This window comes from Corythoichthys intestinalis, chromosome 4 (assembly GCF_030265065.1).
Source record: "Corythoichthys intestinalis isolate RoL2023-P3 chromosome 4, ASM3026506v1, whole genome shotgun sequence".
Taxonomy (NCBI): Eukaryota; Metazoa; Chordata; class Actinopteri; order Syngnathiformes; family Syngnathidae; genus Corythoichthys; species Corythoichthys intestinalis.
The window spans coordinates 54,119,858-54,140,473 of NC_080398.1; the positions used below are offsets into that span (position 1 = coordinate 54,119,858).

At 37.6% G+C, this 20,616-nt stretch overlaps 1 protein-coding gene across 29 annotated transcripts in view; it reads left to right on the forward strand.

The window, feature by feature from the left end:
- Positions 1-20,616, forward strand: part of rims2a (regulating synaptic membrane exocytosis 2a) — a 253,884-nt gene that overhangs the window by 222,616 nt on the left and 10,652 nt on the right. For 25 of the 29 annotated variants that reach the window (XM_057834860.1, XM_057834861.1, XM_057834866.1 and 22 more), the window contains one exon: positions 1,237-1,454. In XM_057834860.1, coding sequence (XP_057690843.1) covers positions 1,237-1,454 — 218 coding nt within the window. Of the gene's footprint in view, positions 1-1,209; positions 1,455-11,580; positions 11,585-13,380; positions 13,420-17,862; positions 17,865-20,616 lie in introns of all 29 variants that reach the window. The other 4 variants (XM_057834865.1, XM_057834881.1, XM_057834880.1 and 1 more) reach the window with 2 other exon arrangements.

Genomic DNA, 20,616 nt, shown 5'->3' on the forward strand with positions numbered 1-20,616 from the left:
AAATCAACAAGATGGCATTACCATTATTAACATTCTGTTAAAGCGATCCATGGATAGAAAGACTTGTAGTTTTTAAAAGATAAATGTTTGTACAAGTTATAGAAATTTTATATCAAAACCCCTCTTCATGTTTTCGTTTTAATAAAATTTGTAAAATTTTCAATCAAAAAATAAATTAGTAGCCCGCCATTGTTGATGTCAATAATTACTTACACAATGCTTATGGGTGCTGAAGCCTATAAAATCAGTCGCACCCAAGCGCCAGCAGAGGGCGGCAAAACTCCGAAAAACACAAAAGTACACCTTTCACTGTGCTCTCATTTTAATCTGTCTGAGCGGGGCATTTGTGCGTTAATTGCGTCAAATATTTTAACGGGATTAATTTAAAAAATGAATTACCGCTCGTTAACGCGATAATTTTGACAGCCCTAGAAATAACATTTTTTTAATTGACACATTATTTTACTAGCCCCATCAAGCCAGTGGTTGGAGCATAGTGGTGGGCCTGACAGTTTTAAAAGTACATCCGGGCCACCGGGCCATTTATATTGTCGACCCCTGGTACATATTCTATAAATACAAATGTACCAAACTCATTTCAAGTAATTAATACACTTCACAGCCAAACCTCATGTCGGTCCTTAAATTCTCTTTAAAATGTAGCTAAAGTTTAACATTCTGAATTATGACCAGTACATCGAGTGCTCTCATTAGTCATTGAAATCCTTTGAGACAAAATATAATTTGTCTCTTAAATATAGCGTAACCCGATGAGCTAATAGAGAACCTTAATTTGGGATGTGGCCTAGATAGGGAGTACATGACTAGAGACTAAAGTCTCATGACAGACCAGTGTGCAGATTATTGTAAGGTATGACTATGAGAAAGTGAAGTACCAAGTGGCATCATGTAATTCACATGATGTTGTTAAACATGTCAAATTCACTCAACATACACACTCCTTCAGCATGCACACACACACTTTGAGCCCGTAACTCATCTATACTGTAAGTCATGAATTCCTGTACCTGAACTGTCCTTTTCTCCTTTTTATCCCACACCTCCCCATCTCCTCTCGCTCTCCTGTCACCTGCCCTTCTGCTTTCATCCTTTCCTTCACTTTACCTCTCCCATCCTTTCTGCTGGCCTCAACCTGTCCTTTGGCCTGTTCTCTTTTCTGCCTCCCCTGTCAATGGTGGTGGCTGACAGTGACTTTGCATCCAAAATGAAAAACAGGCAGATGGGCTCAACGGGCGGCGTGAATATGACTAAGAGCACCAGCATCAGCGGTGACATGTGTAACCTGGAAAAGACAGACGGCAGCCAGTCGGACACTGCGGTCGGTACGGTAGGCACTGACGACAAGAAGAGGCGCTCCAGCATTGGTGCCAAAATGCAGGCCATGGTTGGCATGTCACGCAAGAGCCGGAGCACCTCTCAACTCAGCCAAACAGGTAATCATGACCTATCCCTTCATGTGTATGTGCAACTGTCATTTTTTGTTACTTTTTGTCTCATACAATGATGTCGAGCCTCATTTTTTTCCCCAGTACTTCCTTTTTACAACCTTTAACATAGACAGGCTTTGGACTTGGCAAAGGCGTTTGCAGGAGACAAAGCCAACAGCAAGACTTTTCCCCTCATGTCTTCCTCTTTCCTCTAGGCTATATCGACTCCTGGAAATTCCTCTCCTGTTTCCTCATTGCTTTTTATTCTTATAAGTCTTATTCTGTTGCTGCTGTGGAGTTGCATGAATTATGCTGATGATGCCTGCTGCCTTTACAGCAATTGCTTTCTTTTCAAAAATGTGCCACAGCTGTTAGAGCTTGGATCTTGTCGATCTTCTCGATCTTCCTGACTTTGCTGTCACTCATCTGATTCTCATTTAAATATACCTCTGGTGTTTGAAAAAGCTGTCTCTTTTTGCTTGTGTGACTCGGTGCAAATGAGTGTGTGATTTCAGATCTGATTGTTTTTCTTCCCGACCAGTTGGGCTGACAGTGTTGGCTCTAGCATCCTACAACTCTGACAAAGATAAGAAGTGTTGAAAATGGATGAATGGATGTTTTTTTCTCTTATAGCTAAATTAAGCCATTTATATTATTTACAGTACTGTATTTTTCTGACTATAATTCAAACCAGAGTAAAAGTCGCACCAGCCAAAAACACACAGGGAATTTTATTTGATCAGAGAACCAAAAACAAACATTATAAATCATAGTAATAACAATCAAATGAAATACAACAAGCTAAATCAGTGTTTCCCCCACACTTAAAAAGATTGTGGCGCACCGCCACACAAAGATAAAAGCCCCCACGCCTTGCAAATGAGATGGGTTGTTTTTGTTTGTTTTAAGATTTAAAGATACAATCTTAATTTATAATTTGTACAATCTAACAATATGTCTTGATTAATATGTATAGCTCATTATTCACGCACTATTTGCCAGAAGTATTTTGAAATAGCGCATCAAATACAAATTGTTCTTTTACATGCTTTATTTTGAAAATCACATCGCTTCTCCTGTTCCAAGCTTGAGTCTGATTACATTGGCGCGGAGTCGGAATTTGGGAGAAAATTCCACAGAAAGGTATTTCAAGTTAATGAATGTAATTCTTGTTTAAGCCTGTGAAAACGACCTCTATATTGACATTGACATGGCGTTTAGATTTTTTATAGCATGTGTTTTACCACAATTGATGCGTCCTAGCATACCAATGTGTTCGTTGTTGATGTCACTGGTTGTAATTTCAGAGTATTTTTAAGTATTTCGAAAAAAATTGAGTAGTCTATGGACGAGGGTCCGTTAACAGAAGGACTATTATTGTTGTGGTAATGTAGCGCATATCCCTTAAAGACCTGCAAAATGAAGCAATTATCAGAGAATCCCAAAATTTGAAAAACAAGGTCCTAATGAAAACCTTTTTTTCAAATTTGTAAAAAGAAATGTCAAAATGAATATGTGTAATAAGCGCTATAATATTTATAACCCTACCTAAATCCTGTTTTTTTCTCCTCATGGAACCTGCAAGAGGATGTGTTGACTTGCATCCATCATTATTTTTTTTTCAAGATGAAATGTCAAAATTCTGAATTACTCTCAAAATCATGAAATTTTAGGTGTATCAAATATGATACATTTGGCAATAAAGGGATATTAGGGCCAAATTAAAAAAAAGAAAAGAAATGTAAGTTGTACTATTGCTACCTAGAAAAACAGTCGTATTATTAAGTAGGGGTAATGTAGCTGAAATCAGCTAAGCATTTTACATGCATGTAGCATAGCTGAGATCTACGACGAAGCATGAGCATATATCCTTTCTATTGATTATAATTTGATGCAGATGAGGCAAAATATTAAAGATTTCTTTATTTGTTAAACCGATTCTAAAACACATGCTTTCAATATTGCTGATTTTAACAGAGGTGGCAACGCGCTACGTGAAGTACGTAGCTGCTTATTCAGCTACATTAGACCTACATAATAATACGATTTTTATTCTCGTACTATTAATTCGACATTCATTCTCGTAGTAATAGTTGAACATTTTTGTCTTGCCTCATCTACATCAAATTATTATCCATAAAATGATTTATGCTAATGCTTTGTCGTAGCTCCCAGCTAAGGTACATGTACGTAAAGCGCATAGCGGCTTACAGCTACTTTACCCCTACGTAATAATACTTTTTTTTCCCCTCGTAGCAATAGTTCAACATTAATGTTGTAGTCCTTTATTTTTTATATTTATTTGGCCCTAATATTCCATCATAAATGTAGACCGTCATGTTTCGAAATGTCATTAGCTTGATTAATGAAATATTTCAAATAGATCTTTGTTATGATTCTTCTTGGAGAAAAAATAAATGTCAAAAAAATTCTCATTAGTTATGATATGAAGCAATTTCGCCGTGGCACAACATGTGGGGCTGTCCGACGTCAATGCAGCCCACCACCACACAGCCTAAAAAATCCTAGGGGAAACCCTGTAAATAGGCATATGTTAGGGTAAAATATGAACAGTTTTTCATATAAGTACAGCCTAGATATACTGTATGCACCTCCAAATTCATTAAAGTTTCCGTCTTCAGTATCACTTCTGAACAACTCTGACAACTCTGAAAATAGAGGGCACGCCTCGAGCGCCCTTCTTGCGGCTGTCAGTTTAAAAAAGAAACAACTACAATATAAGTCACTCTACTATAAGTTGGGAGACCCAGCCAAACTATGAAAAATAGTTCATTTAATAGTCTGGAAAACGCTAATAGTGTACCACACGCAACACGTCACCTTTGCTCATTAATATTCATGACTTCAGCAATTGTTGCTTGGGGGGTCAAACTCGCGTTTGTCCCTCATGATAGATGCATGTAAATAGTGTACAAACGAGATGTTTACTGAGCTAAACCTACCAATTCTGTCCGAAAATGATGTAGCTGGTGCCAAATTCACTGGTAAAGATGTGGAAGAACACACAAATGTTGAGTTAAAGAGATGGCCTGTTTGTCGAGGGCTGAAAAAGACGGGAAAAAGAGCCAACCTGATCCAGGAGGAGCTTTTTTTATCGACACCTTTTTCTTGAGTGCATTGCCTTAAGACACTGACGGTGACATTCTCCTGTTAGAACAAGCTATCCTTTACCACCCTATGCCCTGTCTTTTATTATATATTGTATCCTCTGTTTGTCTTACGTGTCTTACCGTTCTTGGGGGTAATTTATATTGCTATTTTTGTGTAGCGATTGCAATTGCTACTCAGTGACAGCCAACAAACACAATTTTTTCATTAATAACAAATCTCAATTCTTTTAATTTATTTACACTTCCCCCTAACTAAGGTTGTTTCTTTACAACAGAAAAGATAACGCTGTTAAATCGAGAGCCTACCTATAGGCATGAACAGGCTTACTACAAAAAGACCAAGGCCAAACATGGCTAATTAATTTATATTAGAAAAATAGGCCTACATGACTGTGGTGATAAATATAAATAAATATAAATAAAGTTATAGTTTTTTAAGGTCATTTATTGTCAGACAGAAGCAGCACGGCGTTTTGCCGTGCTAAAAAATAAGTAAAAATATCAAAATCGCTTGCCTCGTCGAGGCAGGATTGTCGATCTGTAGGACCATGGCCCCCAGCAAAATGTTAACTGCATGTGAAGGTGAATAGCTTCACTTTGCTGGCGTTAAACTGGTCTTTTGGACGTCCGCACAAGTTAATCCATTGTTTACATTTTTCCCTCTGAGGTTTTGGCTTCAGGAAAAAAACATCCTTCATATATGGATGGTCGTAATTTCTAGAGTCATTTCTACGAGTTCCTTAGCAGCAGTGTTTACTCTTTTTTGAAAGATTACCTGCAAAAAACAAGCAGTACTAGCATTGGCTGTATGCGAGCGCGCTTCTATGTTGACCTGCTTCTGGTTTACGAAGGTGACGTCACGCAGCCGTGGGGTACGTTATTGCATCCTGCATTAGTTATGGCATTTTTTTTTTTCCACCTTGGGCTTCCCTGCCCTAATCTCTCTTTTCATATACATTACCGTTTGGAAATACAAATAGTAACATTGTGTAAGTCAGTACTGTTGTGTATTGGTGTAGAGTGGTCAAGGTATAAAAGCGAAAGAGTATAGAATTTTAGAATCAAACTTCATTAACATCGTGTGGAATATTATACAATTTCAAACAATGAGATCAGTTTATTCTGTTTTTATTCGAGCAATGTGGGAACAATGGTTTAAAATACTTGGCAACAACTAGGATTTGCTGCTCATATATCTGGTGAATAAATCTTAAGAGTAAGAAAACTTAAAAAAAAAAAAAAAAATCATGTTAGTTTAGGTTGGCACGCAAATTGATGTGCATCAGCCACAAACATTGCTATGATGTTATTGTTTTCTATCAGATTACATTAAAGAGTTGAGAGATGAGTTCATTTATTGATACTGTAGCTGTAGCTGTGACGATGAGGTGTCTTCAACTCAACAAGACTGTGGTTGACTATTTTGATATGTCTGCAATGCAAACTTCTCAACATGAACTTTCTAGCCATGTTGTTAGTTATGACTCCAGAAGACGTCTGTAAGGTGTTTTAAAGTCAGAAAAGGCATGCCTCTACATCCGGTCTCCCACCTGCGCAAATCTGTCATTTGCACATCTTTGTGATTGTTATGCTTCAGGGTGAAGTAAACTTGAAACGTGGGCGTTCTGCCAAATGTGGCTGTGCGGTGTGCACGCATTCTCTCACGGCATCTTTCCTCCTCCGCACTCTGGAGGCTCGTGGAGGTGAAAAAAATAATTACATGTTTTGATTCAGTTAAGCTTGGTTGACTCGTGTTGCCGGCGTGTATACACACTCTCCGACTGCGCGACGGCCATAATGATGTGTTCCTACCACACTATGCTGACAGCCTAAAGATGACATTAAATATATTAGATGCAGGAAAATATTGGAGTCAGTCGATTCTTTTTCACCAGTATGAAGCTTGTTGTCCCATATAAAACCAGTGCCTACTGGAGGGCAGAATATTACTCAGAGGGCCACAAGTTTGAAAGCCCATTTTACAAGTTTGCCATCTCTCAGCAAGGGAAGAAAGGCTTGCAAATAAGAAAATAGTTTTTATTTACAATAATGTGCAAAAGTCTATAAAAATAAAATACTTAAGAATGTATTTGTTTACTGTATGTTATGAGGCTTATAACCAAACCTTTGATGAAGTACTTGTACATGGTGAGTTAATCTGTTAGTAAATTAATGAATTTTTGTTGTTTTTGTTGTTGTTTTGCTTACACAACATTTATTTTTTTATTCATTTATTTGTTATATTTACCTCTAAAGTTTGATTAAAAAACAGGCAAAACACAATAATAACTACATTATTTTGTCGAACAATAAGCCGCTAATATTTTGCTACGCTTTGAACCCTGCAGCTTTAACAAGAAAGCGGTTAATGTATGGATTTCTAGAGGCTAACGAGCACCATTCTTCCTCGTTGCAATTAGCAGACGTGCATACATTTTACTTAGCGGCCAGCAGCATCTCAGGGACGTCACTACTTTGGGTCTGTTCAGAGGTAGTGTGAATGTTCCATTATTCAACAAAACTGTTACAGTACATCGAACACAGCCTTAATTTTGTATCCGAGCATTTCTGAGGCAACATTTCAGGATACAAGTTACTCACAGGTACATACTGACATCTTTTCAAGAAAAGACCCTTGGTGCCACAAAAAAACAATAATAATAAAGATTATATGGGCGATTATGAATGAATGCTGAATAGGATAAAGGGGACGCAGCATATGAATGAAAATGTAGCTCGACTTGTTGATGTTATTTGGTTGAACAGATTTTTGATAAATAATTTTTTTGGGGTGTTACATCTTTCTGTGTTAATATGCCATATTACATTGTTTGCACCCATGATATATTCATCTAGACAAAATCATTTTCGTTTAAAATTGTTAGGTGTGCCTTGAAATACAGCTTGCTTTGTTGTCTGGAAAGTATGGTACCTACTAATATGGATACAGTTATGTGAAAAAAATTAGGTCACCCCATGAAATGTCTGATGTTTTTCTTTATTTCTGGAAAATAAAATGATTTAATTGCATAAACAACAAAAATTAACATGGTTTTACTCATTAAACCAAATACCGTATTGGCCCGAATATAAGACGTTGTTTTTTTGCATTGAAATAAGACTGAAAATGTGGGGGTCGTCTTACATTCGCGGTCTAGACATTATACCCATTCACGACACTAGATGGCACCAGATATCATTGAAGCGATTTCCGGTCATGACAGATCTCAGCTACTCTCAAGTTCAACCAGTTTGCATTATTTTATTGCAATGTTTTTCCTTATTCAGATTTGGTTCAAGACGACAGTTGCAGTTACACTTCACTTTAATGGTTAATGCAGTTATTGCAATTTTGTTGTTTTATCACAATAGATTGGTTTATTTACATTTCAAAAACCTGAAGCCATTCATTTACGAATGTGATTGCACTTTAGTTTACATATTTAAATGTTCAGATATTAAGATTTGAATGAGGCAAAATAACATGCTTTTCCTCTCAAATATATTGTTATAATCATTTGTTTCAGATGCACTGTAATTATTTTCTGATAAAAATTAATTTGGTGTTCAAAAAGTCTTTTTTCAAACTTGAGTGTTGAAAAAGAGGGGTTCGTCATATAATCAGGGCCGTCTTATATTAAGGCCAATACGGTATATCAAAGAAAATGCATATTCTGAGGAAAAAGTTAGGACAACCTACCACCTAATATCTAGTGTTACCCCCTTGTCTGAAATAACTTTAGTGAGACACTTTTTGTAGCCATCTACCAGTCTTTGACATAGGTTTGAAGAAAGTTTACTCCACTCCCCAATGCAGAATACCTTCAGCTGTGAGATGTTTGAGGAGTTTCTTGCACGTACAGCCCGTTTCAAGTCACCCCACAGCATCTCAATGGGATTAAGATCTGGGCTTTGACTCGGCCATTCTAGGATTCTCCATTTCTTCCTTTTCAGCCAGTCCTTGGTAGATTTACTGGTATCTCTTAGGTCATAGTCATGTTGCAGAGTCCACCTTTAATTTTTTTCACAGATGATCTCACATGTTCCTCAAGCACGCTCTGATACACGATAGAATTTATGGTGGATTCTAAGATGGTGAGCTGGCCAGGTCCTGCTGCAGCAAAGCATCCCCAAACCATGACACTTCCACCTCCATGCTTCACAGTTGGTATGAGGTTTGTTTCCTGGAATGCTGTATTGGGTTTACGCCAAACATGTCCTCTGTTCTGGTGTGCAAATAATTCAATTTTAGATTCATCTGTCCAAAGAATATTGTTCCAGAAGTCCTGGTCTTTGTTTACTTTCACTCTGGCAAACTTCAGTCCGGCCATCATGTTCTTCTTGGAGAGAAAAGGTTTTCTCCTTGCACATCTTCCATGAAGCTTAAACTTGTGAAGTATCTTTCTGATTGTAGAGGCATGCACTTTCACATCAACAGTAGCAAAAGCCTGCTGTAAGTGTCGTGATGACATTTTAGGATTTTTGGAGATTTCTTTTAGCATCTTGCGCTCGGCTCGCGGGGTGAACTTGCCTGGACTGCCAGACCTCGGCATGTTGGCAGTTGTTTTGAATGTCCTCCACTTGTATACTATTTACCAAACAATGGAATGGCGGATTTTGTATGCTTTCGAATCCCTTAGCAGACTCATAAGCATTTACAACAGGGGTCCCCAAACTTTTTCCTGTGAGGGCCACATAACCCTTCTCTTCTCTGATGAGGGGCCGGGGTCAGTTTGTAACAGAAAAAGTGTGACGATTGCAGGAGTGCCTAAATGTAAAAATGTATTGTTTTTCAGAAAGCCACAATCAAATAACCCTTTCTGGATTCTTCACGGAACCAAAGTAAATAAAATAAAAATGATATAATATAATATAGTATAATATAATATAATATAATTAGGGCTGTCAAACGATTAAAATTTTTAAGCGAGTTAATCACAGCTTAAAAATTAATCGTAATTAATCGCAATTCAAACATCTCTAAAATATGCCTTATTTTTCTGTAAATTATTGTTGGAATGGAAAGATAAGACACAAGACGGATATATACATTCAACATACTGTACATAAGTACTGTATTTGTTTATTATAACAATAAATCAACAAGATGGCATTAACATTAATATTCTGTCAAAGCAATCCCTGGATAGAAAGACTTGTAGTTCTTAAAAGATAGATTTTAGTACAAATTATAGAAATTTTATGTTAAAACCCCTCTTAATGTTTTCGTTTTAATAAAATTGGTAAAATTTTCAATCCAAAAAATTAACTAGAACCTCACCATTGTTGATGTCAAGAATTACACAATGCTCATGGTGCATAAAATCAGTCGCACCCAAGCGCCAGCAGAGGGAGACAAAAAACACAAGTAACAAGTGGACATGACACTGCTGTCATTTTAATCTGTTTGAGCGGGGCATTTGCGTTAATTCCGTCAAATATTTTAACGTGATTAATGAAAAAAATTAATTACCGCCCGTTAACGCGATAACTTTGACAGCCCTTAATATAATATAATATAATATAATATAATATAATATAATATAATCAGGGGTGCACATAATTTTTTTGCCCAGGTTCTCAGAGGAGGACCTGGAGATGTGACTTGGTCCTCATTGAGCTTGAGAGCCGACCCACCTGATGCGATAAATTTATGACAAGCTTTACTTAGAGCCAATTAACTTTGATTAATTATATTAACAGTTAATGCTTGATTAACATCAACTGGCACAACAAAATTGCCATTACTTTGAAGTGAAATGTAAAGAAATAAACATAAAAGCACCAATTCAAAATAAAGGGCATTATGCGGCTCCCACATTAACTCCAAGCCTTTTTAAAAGTGGGATGTCCTCCTCATAAGACCTCATTGAACGTGCATGTTTAGCTTTGTAAAATGCGAGCAAAAACACGTTTGTCAGTGCATGTCGCTGTTCATTACCTTTATTCCGCCCTATTCCGCCACATGTCCATAGGGCGAGTGGGGTCCTGTTTGACATCGATAGTTTGCTTAATTGCCACATGCTCTCTGTTTTTTTCGTGCTTTTCAAAGTTTGGATGGCTGAAATTCTTTGACCCTACATAAAATGCGTTGCTCTAATCGGCGACATTGGGATTCTCACGGCACATTTTGTACCGCATTTCCGTGCGAGCATCATTCGCTTCTAGCCATGGTACCTCCTGTAGCCACTTTTCAGCAAAAGTCCTTTTTTTCGGTAGCTCCGGTGACGTCTCTGTCATCTGTCTGTCTTTTGACGGGGGTGGGGGAACACGGAAGTAATTACTCAGTGTGGCCTGCCTCATCGACATTTTGAGAAGTTATTTTCTCGTGTCCGCCGCAAATAGAGTGGTCAGCCATCGGTACGCAAAAGCGTATGGAAGCCGTTGAGGGCCAGCGCGTTTGTCTACGTCCAGTACGCATGTGCGGACCACTTATGTGCACCCCTGAATATAATATAATATAATATAATATCATGTAATATAATATAATATAATAATACTGTATTAATTAAATAGATAACAACCAAATAACCATTGCTCAGTTCTTCACAGAAAAAAGCCAGGACATAAATAACTCTATTGGAAAAAAAAAAAAAAAAAAAAAAATCTTCTTTCGGAGGGTCTCAGACAGCTCCTTCAAAACACTGGGTAATAATGTTCTAATCATGTGCACATGATGTGAAACACCTGTGTGTGATTTTAGCCATTTTAAGTGGGATTTAGGGGTGTCCTAATTTATTCCTCAACAGAAATTGCATTTATTTAAAATTACCATTTTACAGAAAGTTAATAAAAAAAATGTTTTTAAATAAACTTTTTTTCAGTTTTCATCGTTTAGTTCTATCACTTAAATCTCTCAAGATTTTTAAAATCGATATTATTAAATACTTAGTTCTTTCCAAAGTTAAATGTGCTGACAACAAAGTTGCAGAAAAAATATCCATGAAAATCAAATGCATCAGCCCATGAAGGTGGGAATTTGGAGTTATACTTAAAATTAGAGCGGTAAAACACACTACAGGCTGATCCAATTTTGATGTAATGTCCTTTAAACAAGTCAAAATAAGGCTCAGTAGTGTGTGGCCTCTGCGTAGGTGAGCTCCTGATGAGATGGTGGATGTTCTCCTGGGGGATCGCCTCCCAGATCTGGACCAGGGCATCACTGAGCTCCTGGACAGTCTGAGGAGCAACCTGGAGGCCTGTTGGAGATTCCTAGAAACAGGTACACTCCAGGAGAGCTGGACAGGGCTATAAAAGGTCCTTAAACCCTTAGCGGGATCGGTATCCACCCCTTTGTTCAAGGAGGAACAGGGTGAGCACTGCCAGAGCCCTACAAAATCAACTCCAGCCAACCACTGGTGTCAATGTTTCTGACCAAACAATCAGAAACAACCTCCATGAGGATGGCCTGAGGGCCCGACGTCCTGTAGTGAGTCCTGTGCTCACTGCCCAGCACCGTAGAGGTCGATTGGCATTTGCCATAGACCACCAGAATTTGCATCTACATCAATGGCTCTGTGCTCTGTGCCCAGGTGTTGTAGAGAAGTCATACAGGCACGCGGAGGCCACACACACTACTGAGCCTCATTTTGACCTTTTTAACCCTTAAGCACCGAACGTGTCGGCGGCAATAAAATTACGCATATCATCTTTGAAGCCTCATCACGCTGTAATTACGTCACCCGCATGCCGCTGGTTGGTCGCATTTGAAAGTACGGAAGTTGAGGTCTACGCCCGTTTTTACTTAAAGTCAATCAACCAGGTAAAATTGGAGATAATGTCATTTGAGTTTTATAGTTTCATTGCCCTCATGAATAAGCATTAAAATGCTGCATGGGCCATGCGTTTATCTTCATCTTCATATTGTCCTTTTTCAAAACTGAAAGCACCACGAAAGACTACATATCCTAGGAGCCATTGTGAGGTCAAGAAGGAAGGATGTAATGTGAACATTTTTTTAATAAATTGCCGAGCGAGGCGCCACCTAAGGAGAGGCAGGCAGCCGGTTGGATGGAGTGAGCGACTTTGAAGTGTGTGGAATGAATACAAATCTCAATTTAGCGCAAGCTAATGCATGATTTCATCAACTCAAGGAAGAGCATGGACCAGTTTTGTTTTTGTTTTCTTCAGATTAGTCGGCAAGTTAGGAAGAATGACAGAATGACAGCGCAAGCGGCAGAAGAGTGGGCTGTGCGACATAGTGTATGACGGGAATTTCAAGGGGAAAATGAGTGCAAAGTTGAACTCAACTAGTTTATTATCAATATTTTCTAAAAGATTTTTTTTCAATGTGACATTTTTTTTCCCGCTATCTTTTTAATTTGTATATAGATGTGTGTGTTCAAGAAGCTTGATTGCGCGTAAATACTTTTGATAAGGTGATGGGTACAATACCTAACCTCACGAAGAGATATCGTCCAAACCCTTTTGGTGTTAAATGATATATATGTGTTTATATACTGTATATATACTTTCTTCCACTATTTTTCACTGCACTGCACAGTTTTGACCACAGTATAGTAGTACAAAAAGGCCAAAAACGCCTACAGTTGTGGTCAAAAGTTTACATACACTTGTGAAGAACATAATGTCATGGCTCTCTTCAGTTTCCAGTTATTTCTACAACTCTGATTTTTCTCCGATAGAGTGATTGGAACAGATACTTCTTTGTCACAAAAAAAATTCATGAAGTTTGGTTCTTTTATGACTTTATTATGGGTTAACAGAAAAAGTGATCAAATCTGCTGGGTCAAAAATATACATACATGGATCTGAAAAAGCGAATCATTGACTTGAACAAGTCAGGAAAGTCACTTGGAGCCATTTCAAAGCAGCTGCAGGTCCCAAGAGCAACAGTGCAAACAATTGTAAGTATAAAGTGCATGGCACTGTTTTGTCACTGCCACGATCAGGAAGAAAACGCAAGCTATCACCTGCTGCTGAGAAAAAATTGGTCAGGAGGGTGAAGATTCAACCGAGAATAACCAAAAAGCAGATCTGCCAAGAATTAGAAGCTGCTGAACACAGGTGTCAGTGTCCACAGTCAAGCGTGTTTTGCATCTTCATAGACTGAGAGGCTGCCGTGCAAGAAGGAAGCCAATGCTCCAAAAGCGGCACCTTAAGACTCGACTGAAATTTGCTGCTGATCACATGGACAAAGATAAGACCTTCTGGAGGAAAGTTCTGTGGTCAGACGAAACAAAAATCGAGCTGTTTGGCCACATTGCCCAGCAATATGTTTGGAGGAGAAAAAGTGAGGCCTTTAACCCCAAGTACACCATGCCTACCGTCAAGCACAGTGGTGGTAGTATTATGCTGTGAGGCTGTTTTGCTGCCAATGGAACTGGTGCTTTACAGAGAGTAAATGGGATAATGAAGAAGGAGGATTACCTTCAAATTCTTCAAGATAACCTAACGTCATCAGCCCGAAGATTGGGTCTTGGGCGCAGTTGGGTGTTCCAACAGGACAATGACCCCAAACACACATCAAAAGTAGTAATGGAATGGCTAAATCAGGCTAGAATTAAGGTTTTCGAATGGCCTTCCCAAAGTCCTGACTTAAACCCCATTGAGAACTTGTGGACAATGCTGAAGAAACAAGTCCATGTCAGAAAGCCATCAAATTTAACTGAACTGCACCAATTCTGTCAAGAGGAGTGGTCAAAGATTCAACCAGAAGCTTGCCAGAAACTTGTGGATGGCTACCAAAAACTCCTAATTGAAGGGAAAATGGCCAAGGGACATGTTCCCAAATATTAGTGCTGCTGTATGTATATTTTTGACCCAGCAGATTTGATCACTTTTTTCTGTTCACTCATAATAAAGTCATAAAAGAACCAAACATCATGAATGTTTTTTTGTGACAAAGACGTATCTGTTCCAATCACTATCAGAGAAAAATCAGAGTTGTAGAAATAACTGGAAACTCAAGAGAGCCATGACATTATGTTCTTCACAAGTGTATGTAAACTTTTGACCACAGCTATATGACCATACCTGCTGTTTGTGTTGAATTGTCAAATATAAAACTATTCAGTCTTATTCTTTCTGTTGAATGTTTATCCTAACAAGTTGAATAAATATTATCATCGAGAATGTTTGGTTTTCATTGAGACATCAATATTACAAATTTTGACAAAAGATTTTGGGATTTTTTGTTGTTGTTGTCATTTTAGGTAAAAAATGTTGATTATAATTGGTCAGTGAACAAAACAACAGTTTGTACATGAAGGTTATGGTGTCCTGAAAAAAGGGACCCAACCAGGCCATTTTTTTTTTTTTTAATATAAAGGCAGCATTAAAGGCATGCAAATTCAGACAAAATAGGCTTAGGTGTTAAAGGGTTAAAGGACATTGCATCAAAGTTTGATCAGCCTGTCGTGTTTCATTTTGACTATGACTCCAAATCCAGACCTCTATGGGTTGATACATCTGATTCTAATTGATAATTTATGTGTGATTTCCTTTGTCAGCACATTCAACTATGGAAAGAACAAAGTATGTAATAAAAATATTTCATTCATATCTACAAATGTTAACTTTAAGGTTCCCAGTATTTTTTGAGCAGTGTATATTCTTAATATTTATAAACAAATACAAGTCTAGCATTGTGTGGTTACTTCGAGGTCTACTCATATGCACAAGGGACAGGCCACTTGCTTGTGTCATGACAAAATATAAACTTACAATTTTATATTTTTAGTCTTTAACCGCAAACAAAAATACACTTCCTGTATCTTTGCTCTCTTCCAAAAGGTATCAGTCAGTCAGCAAACATGATGACACTTGAAAAAAACATGTTGTTTTTGCATAGAATATTTCCTTTTTTCAGTATTGGTAACCTGTCATGATTTCCTTGCATCCCTCCATCCATATGTATATACTGTACGTACATTTGTCATTCTGAATAGTGTCTTATATCTCATTTGTTGGATTTCATAAGAATTTGGCTATAAATGCATTTGACTTGACAATACACTTCAACATAGCTGATACTATTGAGAATGACAGCAATAGACACGTCAATATTTTAAAAAGATAGTCAATGTCAACTTGCTGCTAAAACTTTAATAACTTAGCTTGAAACTTAGGATAAAGGTATTTCATTTTGCATTGCAAATCGACAAAGACAAAAGGACTTGCTTTAGCCTATAAAACTTAACATGGAGGTTGTCAACAGTAAATATTTTAAGTGCAAGTATATGTGTGTAAACGTATGTTTGTCTGTGTCTTGTCCGGCTGATATAACTCCTCTGAGATGTGTTTAAAGTACTCAGGACCAGACCTGCTTTCTGACGCTCAGTCTCGTCTCCAGCCTCATCAATCAGGATGATTTCCTCATCGCACTTCTAGGATGTTACACTCTTCTCTGTTGTCGTAGAACAGATGGAATTCTTCAGATTCCTTTCCTCTGATGTGTTTCTGATTTCCAGTCATATTGTCGTTGTCCTTTCGGTCTAGACTGGGACCATGCCACACTGTGTGCTTTAATGGTAAACGTCTATTAGTCTTGCTGTTGTGAACCTGCAACGCAAATTCTTGCTAAATCGACGTTTCCCTGTCAACCGTAATTAAAAATCTTAAAACTTAAGTCATCTCACCTAAATAAAAATACTTTAAACTATCTAAAATACTAATTCACCTTCTCCCTCAGTTGATGATAATCTTGTGATTGCTCTAAAAGAAAAAGAAAAAAAAAACAGTAAACAGTAGAGGGTAGAATAAGAGTTAATTGCTCCCCTTTGCAAGGTAAACACATCTATTAGCAAAACACTTTTGCAACAGTTCTAATTAACTTGTGATCCCCACGACACGTGTCACGTTTGGTACGTGTATTACCGCTAGTGTCCATGTGCCCATGTGCAGTAGGTAGATGAGTAAGAATAAACTTCAAAAGTTGAAACATCACGTGCTGGATGTGTTGTTTGAGTAGATGCCATCTAGTGTTGCCACGTGTCCTTTGACGCACTTGGCGGGGGAGACCACGACAGATGGGAAACTAATTGTTGTATCTTTCTTGCTTGACTCGGATCATTACTTTGTGCTCGCTGTTGTGAGAACTGCATATTGCCCCTGTTCTTTCACTGCCTAATTTCGGTTACCATTGTGACCATAATTCCATGTAATTTGAATCAAATATACTACATCAAGTACATTAACCACATTAATCTGAAGACGGAGCCTCTGCAGAGCAAAGTAATTATGAAAACAATGGAACAGGTCTACTCCAAACGTCTGTGATAATTAAGACTACATTCATGTGATTGATTTTACTCAAAGTCCTAATCTTAAATGTTTGATGCAAATGACTTGACAGTTGCATTTTAATCAGGTTTTTCTTTTCTTTTCAATTGGAAACTAAATAATGGGAACTTAAGTCACAGGTTGAAAGCATACTGCATCCAAAAGTATTGGAACAATGAGCCCAATTCCTATTATTTTTGCTGTAGATTGAAAACATTTGTCTGACTTTAAAAGATGCATTTGAAACAAGTGTTAGTATTCACATATTAATTGGGCACAAAACTTAGGTGAAAGCACCTTTTTGTTTGGAACCACCCATTTTTCATGTGAGCAAAAGTATTGAAACTTGACTGGACGGTGTGCTTTGTGGCCCAACTGTGTTCCATTACATTACATAAAGACACATATTAAGAACCTATAAACAGTCATTAGCAATTAGCATTCTAGCATAAACAAATGAATAGATACTATACAAGATGCAAACCCCTAATTACCAAGGAATATAGAGGCCAGGCTTGGTACAGTTCCTAATGTTACTTCAGCAAAATGAAGAAAAAATAAATAAAATTTGGAGAAAGTAAGGGCTGCTTATTATTCCAAACATGCTAGCTGGTATGAGAAACAGTGGCTCCAAATGACATTGAAAAGCACGCATGGCTTCTTTTGGCAAGGCAAGGCAAATTTATTTGTATAGCACAATTCAACACAAGGCAATTCAAAGTGCTTTACATCACATGAAGATCCACAAACAGAGATAAAATGATTCGTAAAAACCACATTAAATCAAAAAGAAAGTTAAAAACAAAGACAATTGAAACATTAAATAAAATTATTCATAAAAATCACATTAAATCATCAAAATAATTAAAAATAATAATTGAAATCGGAAATGGAATTAGAACCAAAAGATGAACAAAAAGCAAATACTTGAAATTTGAAAATATAAATAGTTATGAATATGCTGTGGTGAACAATACTGTTTTTAGCTCTGATTTAAAGGAGCAAACAGTTTGAGCAGACCTTCAGGTAACTTGTTCCAGAGGTGAGTGTCACATTCTGCTGCTGGTTAGTTTGTGTTGTGTTGCAGAGCTGGTTGGGGTGGCGTTCCCGAAAGCACACCTTCATCCAATGTATTGTAGCATGTATTTTGGTCCAAGGCCATTAAAGCAATACTTGGTAACTCTTCAGTTAATTTCGATTTAAGCGCCGCTGGTGGTCAAAAGCGGTAGTGTTTTGACTTAAGGAAGACTGTGTTCCTCATGAGGACCAGCACAGTGTCATAAAATCCTGATCCCCCGGTCACCTGCAGATGCATTGAACGACATTTCCGTTTCCAGCGGCTGTGTGTAAGATGAATAGAAATGGGTTAATGAATCCAATTATGACTAAACAATAGCATATGACGAAGAAACGTTTGTTTTTATGACAGTATTTTAGGTTACCTAGTGTTGCTTTAAGTGTTTTGTAGACAAGCAGTAGTATTTTATAGTCTATTCTTCAACTCACTGGAAGCCAGTGTAACCATTTCTTAACCAGAGTACAGTGGTACCTGTGAGGTTAATTTGTTCCAGGACCTTGTTTGTCGAAATTATCGTACATCGAGCAGGATTTTCCTATAAGAATACATTATAATTCCATTAATTTGTTCCATAGCCCGAAAACTCTTATTTCCACTGCTTGATTTTTAGCAGCATAATAAACCTGTGTTGTACAGAAACATGATCAACTAATTGTTTTAAAAAAAATGCAACAAAAGTGACTAGGAGTTGGTTCGACCTTCAACACAATTATGATCCCAAACGCTGACAAAACAACAAAGGAAGAAGAAAAGAAGTCAATTTCCAGATGTAAACCCCATAGAAAATTTACTCATTTACGTACTTGAAAATCAACCACCACACCCAAAGAAATACTGTCAGTGTAATTCAACTGCATTAAAGCCTGGAAAAACATTGCAAATGAAGAATTCAAAGACTTGGTAATTCCAATGAGTGATAGGTTTGATAAAGTTATTGCCCTGCATTTAGTCTTGTTCACTTATTGACAGTTTGACATTTTAAATCTGTTTATATAAACAATACTTTTGCTCACCTTAAAAACATCGTGTTCGGATACAAACAATATAATCATGAGAAGTAAATGACTCAAAATAAAAGATGAAAATGTTTCTCTTGTTTCATATTCCTCTTTTGATGTCACACCTAAGGGTTAACAAATATTGATCACCGTTGAAAATCTGTAAAAACATGACTGACGACTTTCAAAAAGTAAAACTAAGGAAGTGCACACTGTTGTTCATAGACTAAGCAGTTTATACCTAAAGTAAACAGATAGGCTTTTCACAAAGAAGCGCAAGAAAATGAGCCATTAAATGTGACCTACATACTGTCATTGCAATTTTACTGTTTTGTCCAAGTACCCACAGATGTGCAAGTGTAGAATTGTTGGCGGTGCTGACCCAGATGGAACCATAAGTGTCAAACTTGAGAAATAGGTTGCCGCATCTCCAAGAGAACAATGCTTGTCCCATTGTTCACATTTCAAAGACAATAGGAGTTATTGCACCATATACGTACAGTATATGCAAAGCCACGAGAAGTGATGTTTTCTCTACACTCCATCATTAGGGCATTCAACATAAGGATTTTCCACTTATATGATTTTAGAAAGTGCTGAAACTTGATGGTTTGACACACAAACCCTCATGTAAGCACCATTGAACAAAATATTGTAGCCCACCATCAGCCCTTCACTGACTAGGTACCATATTTTGTAGCCTTTAAGTCACACTTTTTTCTTAATTTGGGTGAGCCTGCGATTTATACTGAAGTGGGATTCTTTTCATGTTGTTCAGAGGTGCTGAAGATGAAGACTTTAATAGATTTGGTCAGGATTTGGTGTGAGATTAAGAGTTTAATAAACAAGTTATGCTGTGTTGTTTAGGCTATAGTAATCTGAATAACTATTAATATGTTACATTAACAGACGCCTCATCTGTTGTTGTCCATTTTAATATTACTATAGTGTACATTTTTTGTTTTTGATCGCTGGTAAAATACAACCCTCCACTAAAATGCAATTTATAATCCAGTATAACGTCTATGTTTTTTCCACTTAATTGTACTTTTTTCGGCTGGTGCGACTTATACTCAGGCCAAATTTGACTTTAACAGGGTGGGGCAGAGCAACTTGCTTATTTGAATTTGGCGCCCTGAAATGATGCTTGCTCTTAAGGATGGTAGGAATGGACTTATTTGAGAGGGCGGAGCTTAAAGTTTGGTTATTAAAGTGCATTCCTTGTTTTGTGTTTATTTTTCAGGAACCACAGCGAGCATCATGAAGTGGATGAAGTTGGAATGCATTTTAGCTGTTGAGGCATTTCTTTCAAGCGGTCGCTCAGTCGTCGCAACGCAACGTGCATTCCGTAGACATTTCAATATTGCCCCCCGTGGTCGTGTTCCTGGCTGGCAGTCGATTGTTACATGGGTAAACAACTTCAGGGAAATGGGTGATGTAAAGAAAAACAAACCTGGCTTTCCACGAACAGAAAGGTCACCCCAAAACGTTGACGCGGTGAAACATTATGTTTTGACCGTCTCCCAGATGGTCTGCCTGTAAACACGCATCTATTCTTGGGTTGTCTGCTCATTCTGAAGAATTGAAATTTCATCATATTCAAATTAGCTATGGTGCAGGAACTTAATCCACGTGATTTTATTGCTTGTGAAAAAGTATGTGAGGTGCTTTTGGGCTTGTCTGACGACACACTTATTTTCTACCGTGATGAGGCTCAC